This window comes from Orycteropus afer, unplaced genomic scaffold (assembly GCF_000298275.1).
Source record: "Orycteropus afer afer isolate SDZICR_OR568_19922 unplaced genomic scaffold, OryAfe1.0 scaffold00150, whole genome shotgun sequence".
In the NCBI taxonomy this organism is placed as follows: domain Eukaryota; kingdom Metazoa; phylum Chordata; class Mammalia; order Tubulidentata; family Orycteropodidae; genus Orycteropus; species Orycteropus afer.
In genome coordinates, this window is record NW_006921737.1 from 635,787 (window position 1) to 656,973 (window position 21,187).

Here is a 21,187-nt window from a genome sequence, read left to right on the forward strand (position 1 = left end):
TGCAGCTCTGGAAGTTCTCTGTCAATATACTGCTGCAACCATTTTTGAATTATTTTCAGTAAGATCTTACTTGAGTGCGATATTAATGATATTGTTCAATAATTTCCACATTCTCTGTGATCACCTTTCTTTGGAATGGGTACAAATATGGATCTCTTCCAGTCAGGTGGCCAGGTAGCTGTCTTCCACATCTCTTGGCATAACCAAGTGAGTGCCTCCAGTGCGGCATCTGTTTGTTGAAATACCTCAATGGATATTCCGTCAATTCCTGGAGCCTTGTTCTTCGCCAATTCCTTCATTGCAGCTTCCACTTCCTCCTTCAGTACCATTGGTCCTAGATCATATGCCACCTCCTGAAATGGATGAAGATTGACCAGTTCTTTTTGGTACAGTGACTCTGTTTATTCTTTCCATCTTTTTTTGATGTTCCCTGCATCATTCAATATTTTGCCCTTAGACTCTTTCAATATTGCAACTTGAGGCTTAAATTTTTTCCTCAATTCTTTCAGCTTGAGAAATGCCGAGCGTGTTCTTCCCTTTTGGTTTTCTAACTCCAGGTCTTTGCACATTTCATTATAGTAATTGGCTTCTCAAGCTGCTCTTTGAAATCTTTGGTTCAATTCTTTTATCTTGTCATTTCTTCCATTTGCTTTAGCTACTCTCCACTCAAGGGCAAGTTTCAGAGCCTCTTCTGTCATCCATTTTTGTCTTCTTTTTTTAGTGACCTCTTGCTTTCTTCATGGATGATGCTCTTAATGTCATCCCACAATTCTTCTGATTTCTGGTCACTGGTGTACAATGCATCAAATCTATTCTTTAGATGGTCTCTAAATTCAAGAGAGATATATTCTAGATCATATTTTGGCTTTTGTGGACTTGTTTTAATTGTCTTTAACTTCAAGTTGAGCTTGCATATGAGCAAGTTGATGGTCTGTTCCACAATCAGCTCCTGGCCTGGTTTTGGCTGAAGATACTGAGCTTCTCCATCACCTCTTGCAACAGATGTAGTCAATCTGATTCCTGTGTGTTCCATCTGGTGAAGTCCACATGTACAACTGCCATTTGTGTTGCTGAAAAAAGGTGTTTGCAATGAACAAGTCATTGGTCTTACAAAATTCTGCCATGCGAGTTCCAGCATTATTTCTGTCACCAAGGCCAAATTTTCCAAGTACCGGTGATTCTTTGTTTCCAACTTTTGCATTCCAGTCATCAGTGATAATTAACACATCCTGATTGCATGTTTGGTCAATTTCAGACTGCAAGAGTTGATAAAAATCTTCAATTTCCTCTTCTTTGGCTTTGGTGGTTGGTGCATAAATTTGAATACAAGTCGTATTAACGGGTCTTCCTTGTAGGCGTATGGATATTATCCTATCACTGACAGCATTGTACTTTAGGACAGTTCTTGAAACATCCTTTGTGATGATGAATGTCACACCATTCCTCTTTAAACTGTTGTTCTCAGCATAGTAGATCATATGGCTGTCTGATTCAAAATGGCCAAAACCAGTCCACTTCAGCTCACTAATGCCTAGCATATCAATTTTTATGCATTCCATTTCATTTTTGACAACTTTGAATTTTTCTAGATTCATACTTTGTATGTTCCATGTTCCAATTATTAATGCATGTTTGTTGCTGTTTCTCCTCAATTTGAGTGGTATCACGTCAGCAAATGGAGGTCTTGAAAGCTTTACCTTATCCATATGAGTAAGGCTCATTTTACTCTGATAATGCAGCTCTTGTCCAGTCCTACTTTGAGAGCTTTCTAAACTAAGTGACTCATTTTCCTCCTCTATATTGGACAATGTTTCTGGACTATTCATGAAGTTGTGCAGTAATGTATTAGACAGTGTTTCTGTGCTATTCATAAGGTTTTCCCTGGACAATTCTTTGAGAAGTAGATGGCCTCTTCCTTCTTCCTAGTCTGTTTCAGTCTGCAAACTGGGCTGATAACTGCACCATGTGCACCCCACTGTGTTTGAAACACCAGTGGCAGAGCCTCAAGACTCACAGCAACATGTCACTACAGTAGGAGAAACCAACAGACAAGTTTGTCTCCCTTAGGCGTTGGAAACCCCTCCAACCACCCTTACCTGGATCCCTGCAGCTGACTCCTTGATCTATTCTGGTCCCCTTTGCCTTTTCTGTCCTCTCCCTGCCTTCCCACCTTGCTGCTGGTGGGGTGTGGCCTGGGTTCCCTCTCCTCACCTGGGTCCCTGTGGCTGATTTCCCCACCAGCTCTAGGCAACCACTAAAATCTACTTTTTATTTATGGATTTGCCTATTCTGGACATTTCACATAAGTGGGACCGTACAATAAGCAGTCTTTTGGGACTGGCTCCTTTTACTTGGCATAGTTTTCAGGGTTCTCCAGCAGGTGTATTTTAATGATCATTTGACAACAGCTTACCATGGCTGTGGCAACAGCAGCAGTCTTCTTTTTCTTCTCTCCTGCAGATTTCAGGCTCTTACTCTTCTTGTTCTAAAAATAGAAACAAATTAATTGCTAAAGATTTTCTTACAGAGCTAACAGGCTAGTGGAATTCCCTAAAAGGTAATTACAACAGAGTATGGGACTCTGATGGGAGCAAGTTTGGATGAACAGGGTTATCAGTGCAGCAGTTGCTGGCAGATGGAAAACATTTCATGAATGCTTTATAATTTTCAGGTATTTTTGTTGTTGTTGTTGTTGAGAGGTTTAAAATTTGTACTCTAGTACATGGAGGTTGAGGGTAGGACCAACTGAGTTATTGTACCTGGCCAGCCAAGGGACTAGTGAGGTTCAAAAGGATGGTAAAATGGGGATCATCAAGGTGGTAGCAGGAAAAAACATTTCCAAACTGCAAGTTGGCTGAAAGGGCTCCCTATGGAAGGGGAAACTTAGGAGGCTGTTCCAGGGCCCACAGAGAAATCACCAGGTGTATCTAAGAAGCAGTTTGGTTAGCTCATTAAAGCTAAAGTTCAAGAAGCTTTTAAAAGGGGCATAGGAACATTTCCCAATATTGTCGATTATCAGAGAATAAAGGATGGAGAGAGAACTAATAAAGGGAACTAAGAAGGAAAAGATAGACCTGAGTCAGGAGAGGCCGAGAACTTCCCCAGCTTGAGGTACATGAGAATTTGGAAGCTTTTACCCAAAGTAAGAAGTATATACCTTCTAGGAACAGAACATATATGCTCCAAGGACAGGTAAGGGAATAAAACATGGAGATCAGACAATGGAGAGAAACTATACCACCAGAAGGAGCTTGGGTGGTGCCATGCTTAAAGCATTGGGCTGCTAATAAGGTCAGTGGTTTGAACCCACCAGTCACTCCACAGGAGAAATATGAGGCAGTCTCTTTCCATAAAGACTTACAGCCTTGGAAACTCTACAGGGCAGTTCTACTTTGTCTCGAAGCGTTGCTGAGTTGGAAATTGACTCAATGGTAATGGGTTTTTGGTTTATACCACTCGAGCCACACAAGAGGCAGGAGGCTGCTTCCATGTGGCAGGTTCTGAAAAATAAGGAACAGTAGGGATGCCAGAGGGGCTGGTATAAATAAATTTATTTTTGGCCCCAGAAGGTGGGAAAAGGATGGTAGAGGGTGACAATCTGTTATGGGAGTGGCAGGGAAGCAGCTATAAATAGAGCTCATGTGGACAAGTGGGGAGTGAATCACAGGACGCATCCCTAAATCAATGTATCCTTAAGTCAACCTATTACCCATTCCTGCTGATACGGGTAAGACTAAAACTATGGTTTCAGCCAGAAGAGAAGTATCTTTTAAAGGTATGCAGTTTTGGGCTGAATGCTAATGGTTTTGGAGCAATGCTAATGTTTTCATTGATTCCTCTTACTGAGATACAAGGTTGTGGAAAAACTGAAAGGGTTATAAGAGAATAAGTTGCTCTCTGAAGGCCGTGGGAAATGCAATCCTGATTTCTAGGTAAGAATTGTAGCTAATAGAACCCTGGGCTCTCACCCAAGGTTGCTCAATAAGTACATCTCACAAAGAGAAAAACCTGTGGGTCAGTGGACTTGTCAGTAGGTTATTAAGGGAAACATGGATGAAGAGGGGGGAAAATGACTAGGGAATACACAAAATGGGTTTTTCTGTGAAGAGTAGGCATAATGTGGAAAAAGGAAATAGGCTATAAGTACCTGGTAATTCATGGAAGAAAATGCTTGTGGAACGGCATCAGAAACAAACCCAAAACCCTCTAACATTTTACATGTCAGAATCAAGTGTATTCTAAAGCAAAGGTCAGCAAACTACAGCCCACAGGCCAAATCTGGCCCACTATCTGTTTTTGGAAGTAAAATTTCAGTAGAATACTGACACAAGTATATTGTCTGTGACTGCTTTTGCATTACAATGCCAGAATCGAGTGAGACCATGGCCCACAAAGCCTAAAACATTTATCACTGTTATATGCTGTCAAGTCAATCCCAACTCATAGCGGCCTCATGTGACAGAACAAAACTGCCTCATAGGGTTTTCTTGGCTGTAATCTTTATGGGAGCAGATTGCCAGGTCTTTCTCCCATGGAGTTGCTGGGTGAGTTTGAACTACCAACCTTTGGGTTAACAGTCTAGCACTTAGCTGCTATACCAATAGACCTTCTAAAAAACACTAACTATCGAGATTTAAATCTCACCTCTTCCTCCTATAGTTGTCTGTTCTTGGACATTTCAATTCACCTCTCTAATCTTATTCTCATCATTTACATGGGCATAACTACTATCACAGGAGCTCTGGTAGCACAGTGCCTAAGGCACTTGACTGCTAACCAGAAGGCTGGCGGTTCAAACCCACCAGCCACTCCTCGGAAGGAAGATTGGGCAATCCTACTTCCGTAGTGATACTGCCTCCGAAACCCAAGGAGGGGTCGCTATGAGTCGGGGCCGACTCGATGGCAAATAACAGTAACAATAACTACTATCACAAAGTTGTGGATTAAGGAGGGATACATGAAAAGTGCTTAGCACAGTACCAGGCACAGGTACCAAAAACCAAACCCACTGCCAGAGTCAATTCTGATGCACAGTGGCCCCCAATGGGTTTCCAAGGTGGTAAATCTTTACAGAAATAGATTGCCCTGTCTTCCTTCTGTGGAGTGGCTGGTGGGTGTGAACCGCCAGCCTTCTGGTTAGCAGTCAAATGTCTTAGGCACTGTGCTACCAGAGCTCCTTAGGTACAAGGTACGGTTTTCTTAAATGTAAGCTGCTCCTAATAAAATGAATAGACAAAGTAGCTTGCAGATGATAAAAACAGTAGTAAACATGGTCTTACAGCAGTGTTTCCCCACCTGTATTCTATGGAATACTATTCTGCCAAATAACAACTGTCAATAAAAAAAGGTCTTGAATAGGTTTGAAAATGACTGTTGAACATATTAATTATGGTTGGACTTCTAAGCATATTTAATACACTAATGGGCATAATGAAAATACAGTATTTCTCACAGAATCTTTTTTTTTTTTTTGAGGACTGTCTCAGTTAATAAGGAACTGTGGTAGAGTAGTGGTTAAGGCATTTGGCTGCTAAGCAGAAGGCTGGCTATTCAAACCCCACAGGTGCTCCACAGAAGATTGGCCAGTCTGCTTCTGTGAAGATTTACAGCCTTGGAAACTGAATGGGGTTTGCTATAGTTGGATTCAACTCGATGGCAGTGAGTTTTTGGTATCTCAGCTTATCAAGGATACTTTATGAAATGTGACGGTGATAGTTGGAGCTGTGTCAACTTGGGTGGACCACAATTCTGTGTGGTTTAAGCAGTTGTGATGTGGGTTATTCCCATGATGGGATCGGATGTATATGTTTTGAGCAGCCAATCCTTTGAAAGGGAGTTTCTCTAGGGGTGTGACCTGCTTCCAACGTATTTATGGACATCCTGGGAAAAGAGACACTCCTCTGTGGATCGGGATCCTGTTGTGCTGCCTACAACTGGCCATGAGTGAACAATCTACCATTCGGGCTGGAAATCTTGGATTTGTCATTCGTTGGAGTCAACAGCTGGTACTGCCTGCCAACCTTGAGCTCCTTAGCCCCTGCAGCTGCATGAGTCTGGAAAAGCCTCCAGCTTGATGTTTGATCCAAGAACTTTGGACTTGCCAGCTTCTATAAGTGTGTGAACCATTTTCCCAAGATAAATTTCTCTTTCTCTGTATGTATATATAAGCTTTACTGGTTTTGCTTCTCTAGAGAACCCAGCCTAACATATTTGGTACTGGGAGTGGTTCTAGAGAGAGAAAATCATAAGCATGGGATTCCTAAATCAGTTCTCACCAATTCTGTTTTGATTCTCCAATTCTGTTAATCATAAAGGCACTGGTGACCCTGCCTCTGTTAGTAAAGAGGGCCCTGCTAATCCGTGGCGTGAGGTGGCAACATTAATATGCAAAATAGTACACCAATAGATCAAGTACTTTAAGTGAGGCTCTGGGTGATCACATATTTGATACTTTTCTGCAATTCTGTCAGCATGAGGAGTATAAGGAAGCTGGTTGGTTGGTCCTACTTATGCTAGACAAAGTGGTGAAAGAGCGAGATGAGTTTAGGGCTGCTGAATCACAGCTCAAAAGCCGCATAAAAGACCTCAATGTTTCCAGTTGTTCTCTGAAAGAAAGCCTTATTTCTTCTAGTAACAGAGCTGATATTGCTGAAAACCAAACCCAGAGTCTTATTGTAAGGGTGGCTGGATTACAATGCCAATTAAATTACCAACCCAGAATGGTGTCTGAAGTTAAAGTGAGGGCATTGATTGGAAAAGATGGGATCCTGAAACCTGGAATGGGGACATATGGGCAGATAGTCAAGAAGTTCAGGATATGCAGTCTGTAAATTCTGTTGAATATCTGCCATCTGAAGGGATTACTATAAAATCGTCATCCCTTCTGCCTCAGTTTGATGGGATTAACCCAAATGTTCCTGTTGGGTCATTGCCTGAGGCAGAGGCCATGGAAGACATTCCTGAATGTTTTCAGGAACCGCCTCAACCACCCATTGTTGCTGCTAGACCTATAACTAAAGTTCAAGCAAGCCCCAAAAGGTGAAACACAAAGTGTGACTGAGGAGGTGGTATGCTACACCCAAATAGACCTACTTGATTTTGCTAACATGTACAGACAGAAACCTGGAGAATACGTATGAGAATGGCTACTGAAGGTGTGGGATTATGGTGCAAGGAATGTAAGATTGGATCAGTCTAAGTTTATTGATTTAGGACCACTAAGTATGGATTCTTCATTCAATGTCTCAGCTCGAGACATTAGGAAAGGATCTAATTGTTTATTTGGTTGGCTTACTGAAGCATGGATTATGCAGTGGCTTACCTTAAGTTGAAGTACCAGACCTGCCTTGGTATAATGTAGAAGGTATCCAGAGGCTTAGGGAAATTGGCCTCTTATAATGGATTTATCAGATTAGACCCCTAGAGCCAGAAATGGAGAATCCAGAGGACACACCTTTCACCAGTATGGTTTGGAAAATATTTGTGAAGGGAGTCCCAGCATCCTTGAAGACTGCTGTGATTGCTATTTTATGTAAGCCCTATTTGACAGTGGGAACTGCCCTAATTGAACTAAGACACTTAACTACTATGGGGCTGATTGGACCCTGTGGTAGTAGGGGCCAGGTGGCAGCAGTTAATCAACAAAGGCAAGGTGGGTATGGTTACCATAATGGAGAGCAGAGTCAGAACAGTAATCAGAATACTCTGACTCATGTGGAATTATGGCATTGGCTACTTAGTCATGGTGTTCCTAGCAGTGAGATACATGGCAAACCTACTAAATATTTACTTGATCTATAGAGACAGAAGAATTCTAGGTCACATGAACAGCAGCCTAGATTGAATCAGCAGAATAGAGTCATGGCCTCTCAATCAATTTCCAGACTTGAGTCAGTTTACAGACTCACAACCCCTTGAATGAAGGGGAGGCCAGGTCCCCTTGAGAAAGGATCCCGTTACATTGCCAAAAATTTATAATGTCAATCTTTCTCCCAGCCTTCCCCAAAGGGATGTTAAGTCTTTTACAAGAGGGACTGTTCATTGGGGAAAAGGAAATACTCAGACTTTTTAGGGATTACTGGACACTGACTCTGAACTGTCCAGGAGACCCAAAGCATCAATGTGGCCCACCAGTCAGAGTGGGGCGCATATGAAAGTTACTGATGGAGTCATAGCTAAGGTGCATCTCACAGTGGGTCCAGTGGGTGCCTGAACCCATCCTGTAGTGATTTCCCCAGTTCCAGAATGCATAACTGAAATAGATACACTCAGCAATTGGCAGAATTACCACATTGGGTCCCTGACATGTGGAGTAAGGGCTATTATGGTAGAAAATGCCAAGTGGAACCCACTAGAAATGCCTCTACCTAGAAAAATAGTAAACCAAAAGCAATACTGATCCCTGGAGGGGTTGCAAAGATTACTGCCACAATCAAGGACTTGAAGGATATAGGGGTGGTGATTTCCATCACATCCCCATTTAATTTGCCTCTTTGGCCTGTGCAAAAAACAGATGGATCTTGAAGAATCACAGTAGATTATAAAAGTGCAATCGCAGCTGCTGTTCCTGATGTGGTTTCATTGCTTGAGCAAATTAGTACATCTCCTGGTACTTGGTATGCAGCTATTGATCTGGCCAATGCCTTTTTCTCAATACCAATTTCAAAGGACCATCAGAAGCAGTTTGCCTTCAGCTGCCAAGGCCAACAATATATTTTCACAGTCCTTCCTCAAGGATATGTCAACTCCCCAGCACTATGTTATACATAATTTAGTCTGCAGGGATCTTGATCACCTTTCGCTTCCACAAGACATCACACTGGTCTTTTATATTGATGATATTATGCTGATTGGACCTAGTAAGAAGAAGTATTGATGACTCTAGATTTATTGGTGAGACATCTGTGTGCCAGAGGGTGGGAAATTAATCCAACAAAAATTCAGGCACCTTCCACCTCAGGGAAATTTCTAGGGGGTCCAGTGGTGTGGGCCATGTTGAGATATTCCTACTTAAGTGAAGGATAAGTACTGTATCCCCCCACAACTAAAAAGGAGGCAAAATGTCTGGTGGGCCTCTTTGGATTTTGGATGCAACATATCCCTCATTTGGGTGTGTTTCTTTGGCCTATTTATCAACTGACTTGGAAAGCTGCTAGTTTGAGTGGGACACAGAACAGGAGGCTCTGTAACAGGTTCAGGCTGCTGTGTGGGCTGCTCTGTCCCTTGGGCCATATGATCTGGCTGATCCAATGGTGCTTAAAGTGTCTGTAGCAGACAGAGAAGCTGTTTGGAGTCTTTGGCAAGTCCCTATTGGTGAATCGCAACACAGACCCTTGGGATTTTGGAGCAAAGCCCTGCCAACCTCTGCAGATAACTACTCTCCTTTTGAGAAACAGCTTTTGGCTTGTTACTGGGTTTTAGTAGAGCCTGAATGTCTAACCATGGGCCACCAAGTCACTCTGAGGCCTGGGCTGCCCATGATGAACTGAGTGTTGTCTGACCCACAGAGTCATAAAGTTGGATGTGCACAGCAGCACTCCATAATTAAATGGAAGTGGTATGTATCAGAGATTGGGCTTGAGCAGGACCTGAAGGCACATAAGTTGCATGAGGAAGTGGCCCAAATGCCTATGGTCTCCACTCCAGTCACATTACCTTCCCTCTCTCAGTTTGCACCTATGGCCTTATGGGGAGTTCCATATGATCAGTTGACTGAGGAAGAGAAAACTCATGGCTGGTTTACAGATGGTTTTGAGCAATATGCAGGCACCACTCAAAAGTGGATAGCAGCAGCACTGCAGCCCCTTTCTGGGACTTCCTTGAAGGGCAGTGGTGAAGGGAAAAGCTCTCAACGGGCAGAACTTTGAGCCATGCATATGGCTGTTCACTTTGCATGGAACAAGAAATGGCCAGATGTGCGACTGTATACGGATTCATGGGCTGCAGCTAATGGCTTGGCCAGATGGTCTGGGACTTGGAAGAAGCATGATTGGAAAACTGGTGACAAGGATGTATGGGGAAGAGGTATGTGGACAGATCTCTCTGAATGGGGCAAAGGAGTAAAGGTATTTGTGTCTCATGTGAATGCCCACCAAAAGGTGACCTCGGCAGAAGAAGACTTCAACAATGAGGTGGATAGGATGACATGTTCAGTGGAAACCAGCCATCCTTTTTCCCCAGCTACTCCTGTCATTGCTCAATGGGTTCATGAACAAAGTGGTCATTGTGGCAAGGATGGAGGTTATGCATGGGCTCAGCAACATGCACTTCCATTTACCAAGGCTGATTTGGCTACCACCACTCCTTAGTGCCCAGTCTGCCAGCAGCAGAGACCAACACTGAGTCCACAATATGGAACCATTCCTCAGGGTGATCAGCCAGCAACCTGGTGGCAGGTTCATTACATTGGACCACTTCCATCATGGAAAGGACAGTGTTTTGTTCCTACTGGAATATATACTTATTCTGGATATGGATTTGCCTTCCATGCATGCAGTGCTTCTGCCAAAACTACCATCTGTGGACTTACAGAATGCCTTACCCACCATCATGGTATCCCACACAGCATTGCTTCGGATCAAGGGACTCACTTCACAGCAAATGAAGTGCAACAGTGGTCCTATGCTCATGGAATTCACTGGTCTTACCATGTTCCCCATCATCCAGAAGCAGCTGGCTTGATAGAACAATGGAATGGCCTACTGAAAACACAATTATGGCACCAGCTAGGTGGCATACCTTGAAGGGTTGGGGCAATGTTCTTCAGGAGGCTGTATATGCTCTAAACCAGCATTCAATATAGAGTGCTGTTTCTTGAATAGCCAGGATGCACGGGTCCAGGAACCAAGGGATGGAAACAGGAGTGGTACTGCTCACTATTACCCCTAGTGACCCACTCAAAAAATTTTTGCTTTCTGTCCCTGCTACCCTATGCTCTGCGGGTCTGAAGATCTTAGTCCCAAAGGAAGGAACACTCCCACCTGAGACACAATACTGACTGCATTGAACTGGAAGTTAAGAATGCCACCTGGTGTATAGTTCAGCTAACAAGGGACAAGGTTGTATTCACTTCTGGGTCACAGCCAGCTACCCAGAGGGACCAAGTAGTTGAATCTGTGGGCCCAGGACCATAGTCACAGGGGACATCAAGTTCAACTGGCATAACATACTACACAAAACTTTGTTCCACCTCCTACTTTGGCGAGTAGCAACTGGGATCTTAAAAGTCTGCAAGCAGCCATCTAGATGCAATGACGGGTCTCTCTTCGTCCAATGCAAAGAAGAATGAAGAAAACCAAAGATTCATGGACAGAATTAGTCCTAGCAACTGGTACACCATGTGATCTGCAGCCTACACGACTATGAGACCAGAAAACTAGATGATGCCCAGCTACCAATGTCAACCACTCGAAGGGGGATCTATGTAGGAGACCCTGGATAGAAAGAGAGAACAATGTGGAACAAAACTCAAAAGCATTTGGAAAAAAAAAAAAGAGGGGGACCAAGGTTTGCTGGTCTGATAGAGCCTGGTGGAACCACTGAGACTATGGCCCCTAGCTGCCCTTCAGGTCTATAACTGAACCCACACCTGTGGCTTCCAGCCAAGCAAAAGACAGACATGGGAGTTGAACATTTACCTGAGGTAAATACACTCCTTGGAGAGAACAAGCATGGGAGAAAGAAGGGCTGTTTATGCACAGGTAGACAGCTCAGGGGGCAGGGGTGCATGGAGAGATGGACACAGGGAAGAGGTGACTGTTGGGAGTAAGTGGGAGGGGAGCTGTTGGCACTGTGGTGAATTGTGGTCAATGTCATGAGACAAAGTGTATGTGACCTGCTGTATGGAAAGTGAATTTGCTCTGTAAATTTTCACCCAAACCACAATTTAAAAAAAAAAAAAAAAGAATGCCATCTAGCTATTTTGGCTTCCTCAAACCTCTGGATCAACAGACAAAGAAGGGTGTTACTGTACTATTTGGTGTGATAGATCCTGATTACCAAGGGGAAATTGGATTGACTTTACATAATGGAGGTAAAGAGGAATACATCTGGAATATAGGAGATTCTTTAGGATGTCTCTTAGTACTACCATGCCCTGTGATTAAAATCAATGGAAAATCATAGCAACCCAATTCTGATATGACTACTAATGGCCCAGACCCTTCAGCAATGAAGGTATGGATCACCCCACCAGACAAAGAACAACGACCTGCTGAGGTGCTTGCTGAGGGCAAGGGAAATACAGAATGGGTGGTGGAACAAAGTAGTTCTGAATATCAGCTACGACCACATGACCAATTGCAGAAAGGAGGACTGTGATTCTTATATTTATTCATTGTATATGTGCACCAAATATTTTTGTTTCCTTCTGTTATGAACTGTGAAATGTAAATAAGGTTAATGCGTTTCAGTTGTACGCATGTTAGCATATCATGTTAGGTGTAAATATGAATTTAAAATTGTCCTAATTTAGAGATTATATATGGTTAAGAAGATGTGTTGGGCAATCTACTTCTGTAGTGATACTGCCTTGGAAACCCAAGGAGGAGTCGCTACGAGTAGGATCTGACTTGACGGCACCTAACAACAGCAACAAAGAAGATGTGTACAACTGCCAAGCTGACAAGGGGTGGACTGTGATAGTTGGAGCTGTGTGTCAACTTGGTTGGACCACAATTCTATGCAGTTTATATACAGAATTACATTGTGATACATTATGATGTGGGTTATTCCCATGATGGGATTGGATGTATATGTTCTGAGCAGCCAATCCGTTGGAAGGGAATTTCTCTGGGGGTGTGGTCTGCTTCCAATATACTTATGGATATCCTGGGAAAAGAGACACTCTTCTGTGGATTGGGATCCTGTTGTGCTGCCTATAACTGACCGTGAGCAAACAATCCACCATTCAGCCTGGAGATCTTGGATTCGTCATTTGTTGGGAGTCAACAGCCAGTATACTGCCTGCCAACCTTGAGATCGTCAGTCCCTATAGCTGTATGAGTCAGGAAAAGCCTCCAGCTTGACATCTGTTCCAAGAACTTTGGACTTGCCAGCTTCTATAAGTGTTTGAACCATGTTCCTAAGATAAATTTCTCTTTCTCTCTCTCTATAAGCTTTACTGGTTTTGTTTCTCTAGAGAACCCAGCCTGTCACAGTGGAATTACAGGCATTAAGACTTGGAGATAACAGAACTCAAAACCCAAATTTAGGAACAGAAGGATATATTCTATATACAGACAACAGATCTGTATGGCAGAATAACACATGGAAAGTCACCCACGTGGAAATGTATGAGGATGAGGGGTGAGAAAGCATGCCTGCAAGCATTTGGGTGAGATAAAAGGAGAGGACCACAAGTGATAGCTTGCCTGGCCAGACACAGAAAATGGATGATGCATTCCTAATCCAGATCATGAAACTGGTACCAAGGCAAGGGAGAACTTCCAGCTAACATCAGATGACAGGCCACCTGATCACTGATCGTCAAGGGGAGGGAAAGAAGAACCTAATGCACATAATGAGGCAAGTTTCAACAGGAAGATGTTGCACCTGTAGGTGGTATGGAGGCAGAAAACAAGTGCAGCATTACTATCGAAGTGGTCTCAACCCACTGCTTTAATAATTGGTTCTAGAATCTTGGCCAGGATTGACACTTAGTGGACCCGTTCTGTGAGTCTTTAAAGATCAGATAACAGCTCTGCAAAACTTTTATTTCAGTACGTAAATGAGTGGCCTTAGGATATAGTAGGTGCGGTAGCTAAATTTGTATGTCAACTTGGCTGGGCCTGGTTGAGTGGCTGGGCAGCTGATGGCAGTTATTCCCCATGATGACAATGGCAATCAACTCCATGATGGGATCTACCACAAGCAGCTGAGTAGCTGCCTTTCGGCTGTGGTCTGCTTCATGTATGTAAGGAGAAGCCTTGGGGATAGCCTCTAGCTTATGGCACACTTGGACCCTGCATGTAGCCGGGTCGTTGTTCAGCAGCCTGCCATGCTCTGCTGACCTTGGGACTTACAATGGACTTAAATTAATGGCCTGCCGTGTGGTTTGGTAACATCAGGACTATGCCTTTTTACTCGTCAACCTTGGGGCTTCTCAGCCTCAGCAGCCAGTGGCTGTCTGAATGAAGAAACGCTTCTAGCTCCAGTGGGCTGGAAGCAGGAGGCAGAGCTGGACCCCAAGGTTGAGGGGCTTTCACCCAGCCCCTAGAGCCTGGCAGTTTGAACTTGGACTTAAAGTCTACAAACTGTAAGAGAATAAACTCCTGTTTGTTAAGGCCATCCCATTTGTGGTGTATTCTTGTTAGAGTGGTACTAGGTAACCAGAGCAATAGGTTTCTCATACTTCATGTGTTTAAGCCAATGGTTCTCAATTGTGGGTGGTTTTGTCTCTCAGGGACATTTGGCAATGTCTGGAGACATTTTTGTTTGTCACAACTAGGGGGTTCCTATTGGCATCTGGTAAGTAGAGGTTAGGGATGATACTAAGTATCCTAAATGCACAGGGCAACCATTTAGAACAGAATTATGTGGCCCAACATGCCAACAGTGCTAAGGATGAGAAACCTTGGTTTAAATAAATAGTAAAGAGGACTAAGTATTTCAAGAATCTGATGGTATTTGTGAGCAAAAGGCATTTAAAATTTCTCCAAACCTTGAAGGAGACTATTACTATATTAATATAGAGGGAGAAGAAAAGGGCTCTGGGCAAATGACAGAAAAAGCCCATACTCCCTCTAACTTGCTGCCGTCTGATGTCTGTCTTTCTTCATGTGCTTGCTTCTATTCACACTGGCATGCATTTGGAAACACCCAGAAGTAAACCAAGTCTTTTAGCCCAAGCATGCTGTTCTTTTCCTACGCTAAATGGAAGCACATCAAGTGCTTTTTCTCTCCATATTAAATGCTTTTTACCAATTTATTACCATTAAATGGTGTGGACAAAGATTTTCCTGCTGCAAAGCCTTCAGGCCTTGGCTTGGTCTCAGATGGGCACCTCTGGCTTATGGTAAGTAGAAATGTGATATACACTCAGCTCAGATGATTAAGCAGGCCCCTGGAACATAGGAAGTCCTTTCTTACTTGATCTGTTTTGGTACTGATGCTGGATCACTTACCTGAACGTAAGAAATGAAAGAATAACACAGGGGAGTCAGATGGGAACCAGACAGCTTCACCTGCAGCCAAGAAGAAGGAAGCCAATGTAACTGCAGGAATAAAACCCTCTCCCCATTCCTAGGAAAGGCACTCTCAACTCACCAGCTTTTCCATATTTTTTGGAATTCTGTGGGAGCTCCAACACACCTGGAGATACTAACAGACAAAAGATTCTTAGATTTAGCATATCACCCTACATAAATATCTTATGAAACTACAGTCAACTATTTCAGTGAGTTTATGGAGGGTGACTCATCACTGAATGCAGAGGGAAAAGAAAAAAAGCTACTATGTTCATGGAGAACCCAAGACACAAGGCTGTCTTTTCTCCCTCCTCCAATACTCTTGAGCTCTCCAGCAAGGAAGGGTTTGTTGCTGACTTTCTCAGCTCATTGCTTTAAAATTCCTTCAAGGTGATAGTCCCTGCATTGAGAAAACCAGTGACTTTGCCGTTGGTCCTTTTAAAAATGTCAATGAAGAGGAGTGGTGCTCTGTATTTATATTACAGAAGCTCAGTAGCCATATCATGCAGCACATTGTAAGGGATGGCCGAACTTTACTTAGGTAAACTGTGGGGTGTCTTTTCTGGGTTGTCTATCCCTTTGTAATTATTTTAACATAGTTCATTGCAGTCAGAACTAAGCTACCTGGTTCCCATCACTCTCTGAATGCTGAGGATCAAAATATTACAAAGTGCAAGAAAAAGTGTTTGTTGTTAAGATACTAAGAAGCATTAACTTAAGCTCAATAAGGCAAAAAGTATGCCTTGTATTTGTTTTTTAAATAATCTTCCTCTCCACCTTAGTGTCTGACCTGGCATTTAACATCTATTTGTTAAAGAAATGGAGTCCTTGGGTGATGCAAGCAGTTACTGTGCACATGGAAAAGTTGGAGGTTCTAGTGTACCCAGAGGTACCTTGGAAGAAAGACTTGGTGATCTACTTCTGAAAAATCGGTCACTGAAAACCCTTTGGAGCATAGTTCTGCTCACACACATGGGGTTGCCATGAGTCAGAAATGACTTGATGGCAACTGGTTTTGTTAAAGGAATGAAAGAAAGAAAAAACATCTCTTTAGCGCTCAGACTGGTTGGAACTGGTCTAATTTTGTGTTACAGGAAACAGATGTTATTCTATAGCTATAGAGCAGATTAAGACTTAAGAGTTTGAAAGTTGTATAAACTCTTAATCAGATGCTCCTATTCCAAGGAAATAAGGGTTTCCAAAAGCAGATTTAGAAGTATGCTATCAACTGTTATTCCCTGGCCTTCAGAGGACCCTGACACTCACTGACCAAGCCAGAATCAAACCATGACTTGCAAAGATGGAGTCATGAGCTCTGTTCAGGGGCACTGCAGCTCAGGGGGCTGCTGTCCTGGTCTTGTCTCCTGGCTGGCTGGAATGGAATGGTGGTAGTGAACCTGACCATCTTTCAGATACTCACATACTTGACAAGTGCTGTAAGAATGGTGTACATTTTGCATAGGTCCTTTAGCAAGGTGTCTACACAGCTGCCTGATGGCAGGGCTGTCTGTACCAGCTCATGGAAAAATGTAAGCAGAGTTCCCAGTTGAATGATGATGGCTTTCTCAATGGGATGATTTGGTGGGGTTGTCTGAGAAGAGTCCTCTTCTGAAGGGAAACAAAATTGACACATTCAAACCCAATCGGTGTTATTTTCCAGTTAAGAGTGAGAGAAATCTAAAATCAACTAAATACCATTAAGTAGGAAGTCTGTAAGGAAAATGAATACGTTAATTCATCATGTAGAGAGATTGCTGCAGGAATCTTACCCTCCATTTCTTCCATTATATTAAAAATCCAGCTCAGGGGCCCACTTTTATGCAGCAGTCCAACATGGATTTAGGGTGACTTTGCTCTCATCATATTCCCTGGCCCCTGCCTTGAACTCATCTTACCTGATACGATTTCTTGGCTCATTTGTCCCTTAAGCCTGGTGATTAGCCAGTCTACTTCTTCTAGGACCTTCTCAGCCTGACTCAGAACAAGTAACTGTGAAAGAAAACAATGCCTGGGTTGCCTCACTGCATACAGCTGATGGGGTAACAGTCACCACGGCCACTACAATTTACTCTTCACATGGAGAAGAATGGAAGGAACGACACGGCTAGTCCCTGGCTCAGGATCAACACTTACACAGACAGTGGGAGCAGCTGTTCTCAAATTCACCATGGCAAAGTGGTTTGTTTTCTCCACCTCCACATCCTGGGGAGGAAAGGAGAGGTGAGATGTAATGGCAGTAAGGCTGTCCCCCCTCAGCTCCATCCCTGCACAGTACGTTGTACTGAAGGCTTATTGCAGTACCTGGTCTATGTCTCCAAGCTGCCCATGGATATCCTGGGACAAGTCACGCAGCAGGGAGACAGGACTCTTATATAAAACATGGAGGCTGAAGAGCAAGTTCATTAAGCCCTTACAAAATGAGGCATCCTCTAGGAGTAGGAAGGAAAGAAAGTTACAAGTTATAACCCAGTTAGGTTCTTTGGTGGGGAGGTAGAGGGGTGCTAACCAGAATACATGGCTTGTCATGTCCCAGGCACAATATCCCAGTGTTGTACAAACTCCAGCCAAGCACAAGCTCCCACAATGGTGCACTTTTATCCATGTGACAAACCAAAGCAGACGTTTCTCATTATTGGCCAGTCATTATCATCCAGATCAACAAATAAAACATTCTCAGCACCCTAGAAAGCTCCCTTCTGCCTCACTTGCCCCACCAAGGCAAACTGCTATCCTGATGTCTAACATCACAGACAAGTTCTGTCTGATTGTGAACTATTAAAGGAAATCATATAGTGAGGACTCTGTCTCGCTCATTTTGTTCAACATTATTTTTATGAGGTTCCTCCATGTTGTCATGTGTAGGTATAGGCTGTTCATTCCCATTACTGTATAGTATTCTATCATGTGAATAATATCACAACTTATTTATCCATTCTACTGCTGACGAACATTTGGGGTTCCCCACCCAGTTTTGTTTTTTTTTTTGGGGGGCTATTAAAATAGTGCTGCTATGAGAATTCTTCTATATATTTCTGTTGAGAGTACAACTGCTAGGTCACAGTGAGATTTTGCCAAACAGTTTTCCAGAGTGGTTAGACCAACTTATACCTCCACCAACAGTGAATGAAAGTTCCAAAAGTTTTACATTCTTGCCAACAATTACATTGGTATTGTGTATCTTTTTCATTTTGGTCATTCTGGTAAATGTGTAATGGGGCCTATCTTTTCTAAATGCTATTTGGTGATTTTTTTTTTTTTTTTTTAATTTTTATTGTGATTTGGGTGAAAGTTTACAGAGCAAATTCATTTTTCATATAGCAGTCCACATATGTTTTATTTCATGACACTGACTGCAATCCCCACAATATACCAGCTTTCTTCCCACTTCCTCCTTGTAGTTACCTCTTCCTTGTGTCCTTTCCTATGCATTCCTGCCCCCTGAGCTATATCCCTGTGCAAATACTGCCCTCTGTTCTATGATTGTTCTAAGGCGTTTATCTACCTGATGTAAATGTTCACCTTATATACCTGTCTATTGTTTGGTTGGAAGCCATGGGAGTGAGTTCAATTCTAGGCCTGAAGGGTAACTAGGAGCCACAGTCTTGGGGGTCTCACCAGGCTCTATCAGACCAGTAAACCTGGTGTTTTTTATGATTTGAGTTGTGTTCCACATTGTTCTCCCACTTTAGGTGGTGATGATTTTTTAAAGAGTATAAAAGGAAACATGGTAGGAACCTTACCTAGGCTGTTTTCCTTGCACATCTTAGATGTCCAGGATAACATCTGCAAAAACTGAATTGAAGATCATTCAGATATTAACAAAACATGCCAAAGATAGCTCTAGGTAATGGCAGAATATAACAGCCTTAGATCTTGCCAAGTCTAAGAAAATCACCTGCCAAAATATGTTCCTGATCTAAAGTGGTAACTGACTATGAACAACATCAAAATAAGTCCAAAATTAGGAGAATTACTAATACCTTTTTCATAACATATAATTTAATTCTCAACCTCTATCCATTAAGAGCCAAAGGTCCTGAGGTCTCGGTCCTTATCACTTAAGCCTGTTGGCCCACCATCATGGCCAATGGCTGAAGCTCTATGTTCTCCTTCCCTGCCCCCATGCTCTCCACACATGAAGATATCAGGCTAACTAACAGAGATGTGGGAGAGTAAGAGCCTGGCCAGAAAAACAGCAGAATTGACTTTTAGGAATCAAGAGGCCAAAGGAGAGAAAAAGAAAGAAATGAAAGAGACAAAAACTAGATAGAATTTTCAGGTAAAGTCAACTTCCTGCTTCAGCAGTTCTGTGGAATGGATTTTAGGCTATATAAAGCTATGGAAATGCAGTTAAATACTTAAGTGCAAAATGACTAATGAGATTAGGAAAAAAGTAAATAAGAGGCTAACTGAAAACTGTCTATGTAGTGATATAAAAGATCTCCAGGATACAGTGTTAAATAAGATAGGCAAGCTGCAGAATAATAAGCCTTTATGTGAAGAGGAGTAAGGGTTTGGAATAAGAATCTATATTCAAATTTGCTTGTACAGGAATGAAGAAACTGTTGAAGGACACATAAGAAACTAAAAAAAGTATTTACTTATTTGGGAAGGGGGAACTGAGGAGGTAGAGGACATGGATAGGAGGAAGACCATTTACCATAAATCTTTTTATAATTTCTAATCATGTAACTTTATTGCTCATTCAAAATTAAATTAAAAAAATTTTTAAGAGATTATCTGAACTTATTGGGGGGAGGGAGGCTTAAAAGTAAATTAATAATTTTCCTAGTTTTGGCCTTTCCGAATTTTATTTTTTTCCCCCAAACGTCTCCCTACCCCAATTCTCTTGTGCTATTCCTCGGTTTCTTTCCCAATCTTTTGCTTCTGCAGCAAAAGTAGTAGTATGAAAGATGAAGCTGAAAGCAGAGCGAAGATAGGTTGTTTGAAGCTGGGATAAAGTGAGAAACAAAGGGATTTTCTTTGGGCAATCTGAAACTAAGACAATAGGAAAATCAAGTCTGCCTTCCAATACTTCCACACTGTAACATTCTCTACACTGTATTCTTTTATTTTTAAAAATTTTATTGTGATTTGGGTGAAAGTTTACACAGCAAATTCATTTTCCCTACAGCAGTTCACATCCAATTTGTCTCATGACATTGATTGTAATTTCCCACAATGCAACAGCTCCTCTCTCACTTCCACTCCATAGTTACCTCTTCCCTGTGTCCTTCCCTCCATGCACTCCTGCACCCTGAGCTGTCTCCCTGTGCATACACAGCCCTTCTATTCTCCCACAATTCATCTCTCCAAGGAGTGTATCTACCTAATGTAAATGTTCAGCTCATATGTGTCTTTTGTTTGGCTGGAAGCCACAGAAGTGCATTCAATTCCAGACCTGAAGGGCAGCTAGGAGCCATCCACAGTCTCAGGGGTTCCATCAGGCTCTATCAGACCAACAAACCTGGTGTGTCCCCCCCCGCCCCCGCTTTTTTTTTTTTTTAAATGATTTTGAGTTTTGTTCCACATTGTTCTCCCTCTGTCTCCAGGACCTCCTACAGAGACCTCCCTCCGAGTGGCTGATATTCTCTAGGCATAGTCTCCAGAAGACTAGCTCTTCCCAAACAAGGGCAGACACAAGTAGCCTTATCTTCTCCACAGATCAGGAAGCAGATGTTGTAGGAGCACACAGCCCAGGGTTCCCAGAGATGTTGTTGATCATTCTATAGGAAAATGACTCCTGAATGGAACAGATCCAGATGTGGCCCTTCTCTTCTTTCACGTGTGTGAACACTGACATGGGTGCCCAACTCTACACATATATGTGCACACCTACACATATACACATATCACCTATCTTGGCAGAGTTGTTTCTGCTCTGGAACATTAGTCACACTTTGCAAGTTCATCATTCTTTGTTGACTCCCCTCCTCCCTCCAACTCCCTGATCTCAGCATCAAGTAACCTTGCTGACAGAGCCAACTGCTGAATGCGCCAGC

General features: G+C 42.7%; 1 protein-coding gene across 1 annotated transcript in view; it reads right to left on the reverse strand.

Annotated features, from left to right (window-relative positions):
* The window catches only part of FANCI (FA complementation group I), a 141,555-nt gene that overhangs the window by 6,372 nt on the left and 113,996 nt on the right, over nucleotides 1–21,187 (reverse strand). The window contains exons 27-34 of the mRNA XM_007946090.1: nucleotides 18,926–18,977; nucleotides 17,487–17,614; nucleotides 17,319–17,387; nucleotides 17,081–17,174; nucleotides 16,606–16,793; nucleotides 15,265–15,318; nucleotides 15,123–15,182; nucleotides 2,414–2,485 (exon numbers count right to left, since the gene is read on the reverse strand). Coding sequence (XP_007944281.1) covers nucleotides 2,414–2,485; nucleotides 15,123–15,182; nucleotides 15,265–15,318; nucleotides 16,606–16,793; nucleotides 17,081–17,174; nucleotides 17,319–17,387; nucleotides 17,487–17,614; nucleotides 18,926–18,977 — 717 coding nt within the window. The remainder of the gene's footprint in view (nucleotides 1–2,413; nucleotides 2,486–15,122; nucleotides 15,183–15,264; nucleotides 15,319–16,605; nucleotides 16,794–17,080; nucleotides 17,175–17,318; nucleotides 17,388–17,486; nucleotides 17,615–18,925; nucleotides 18,978–21,187) is intronic.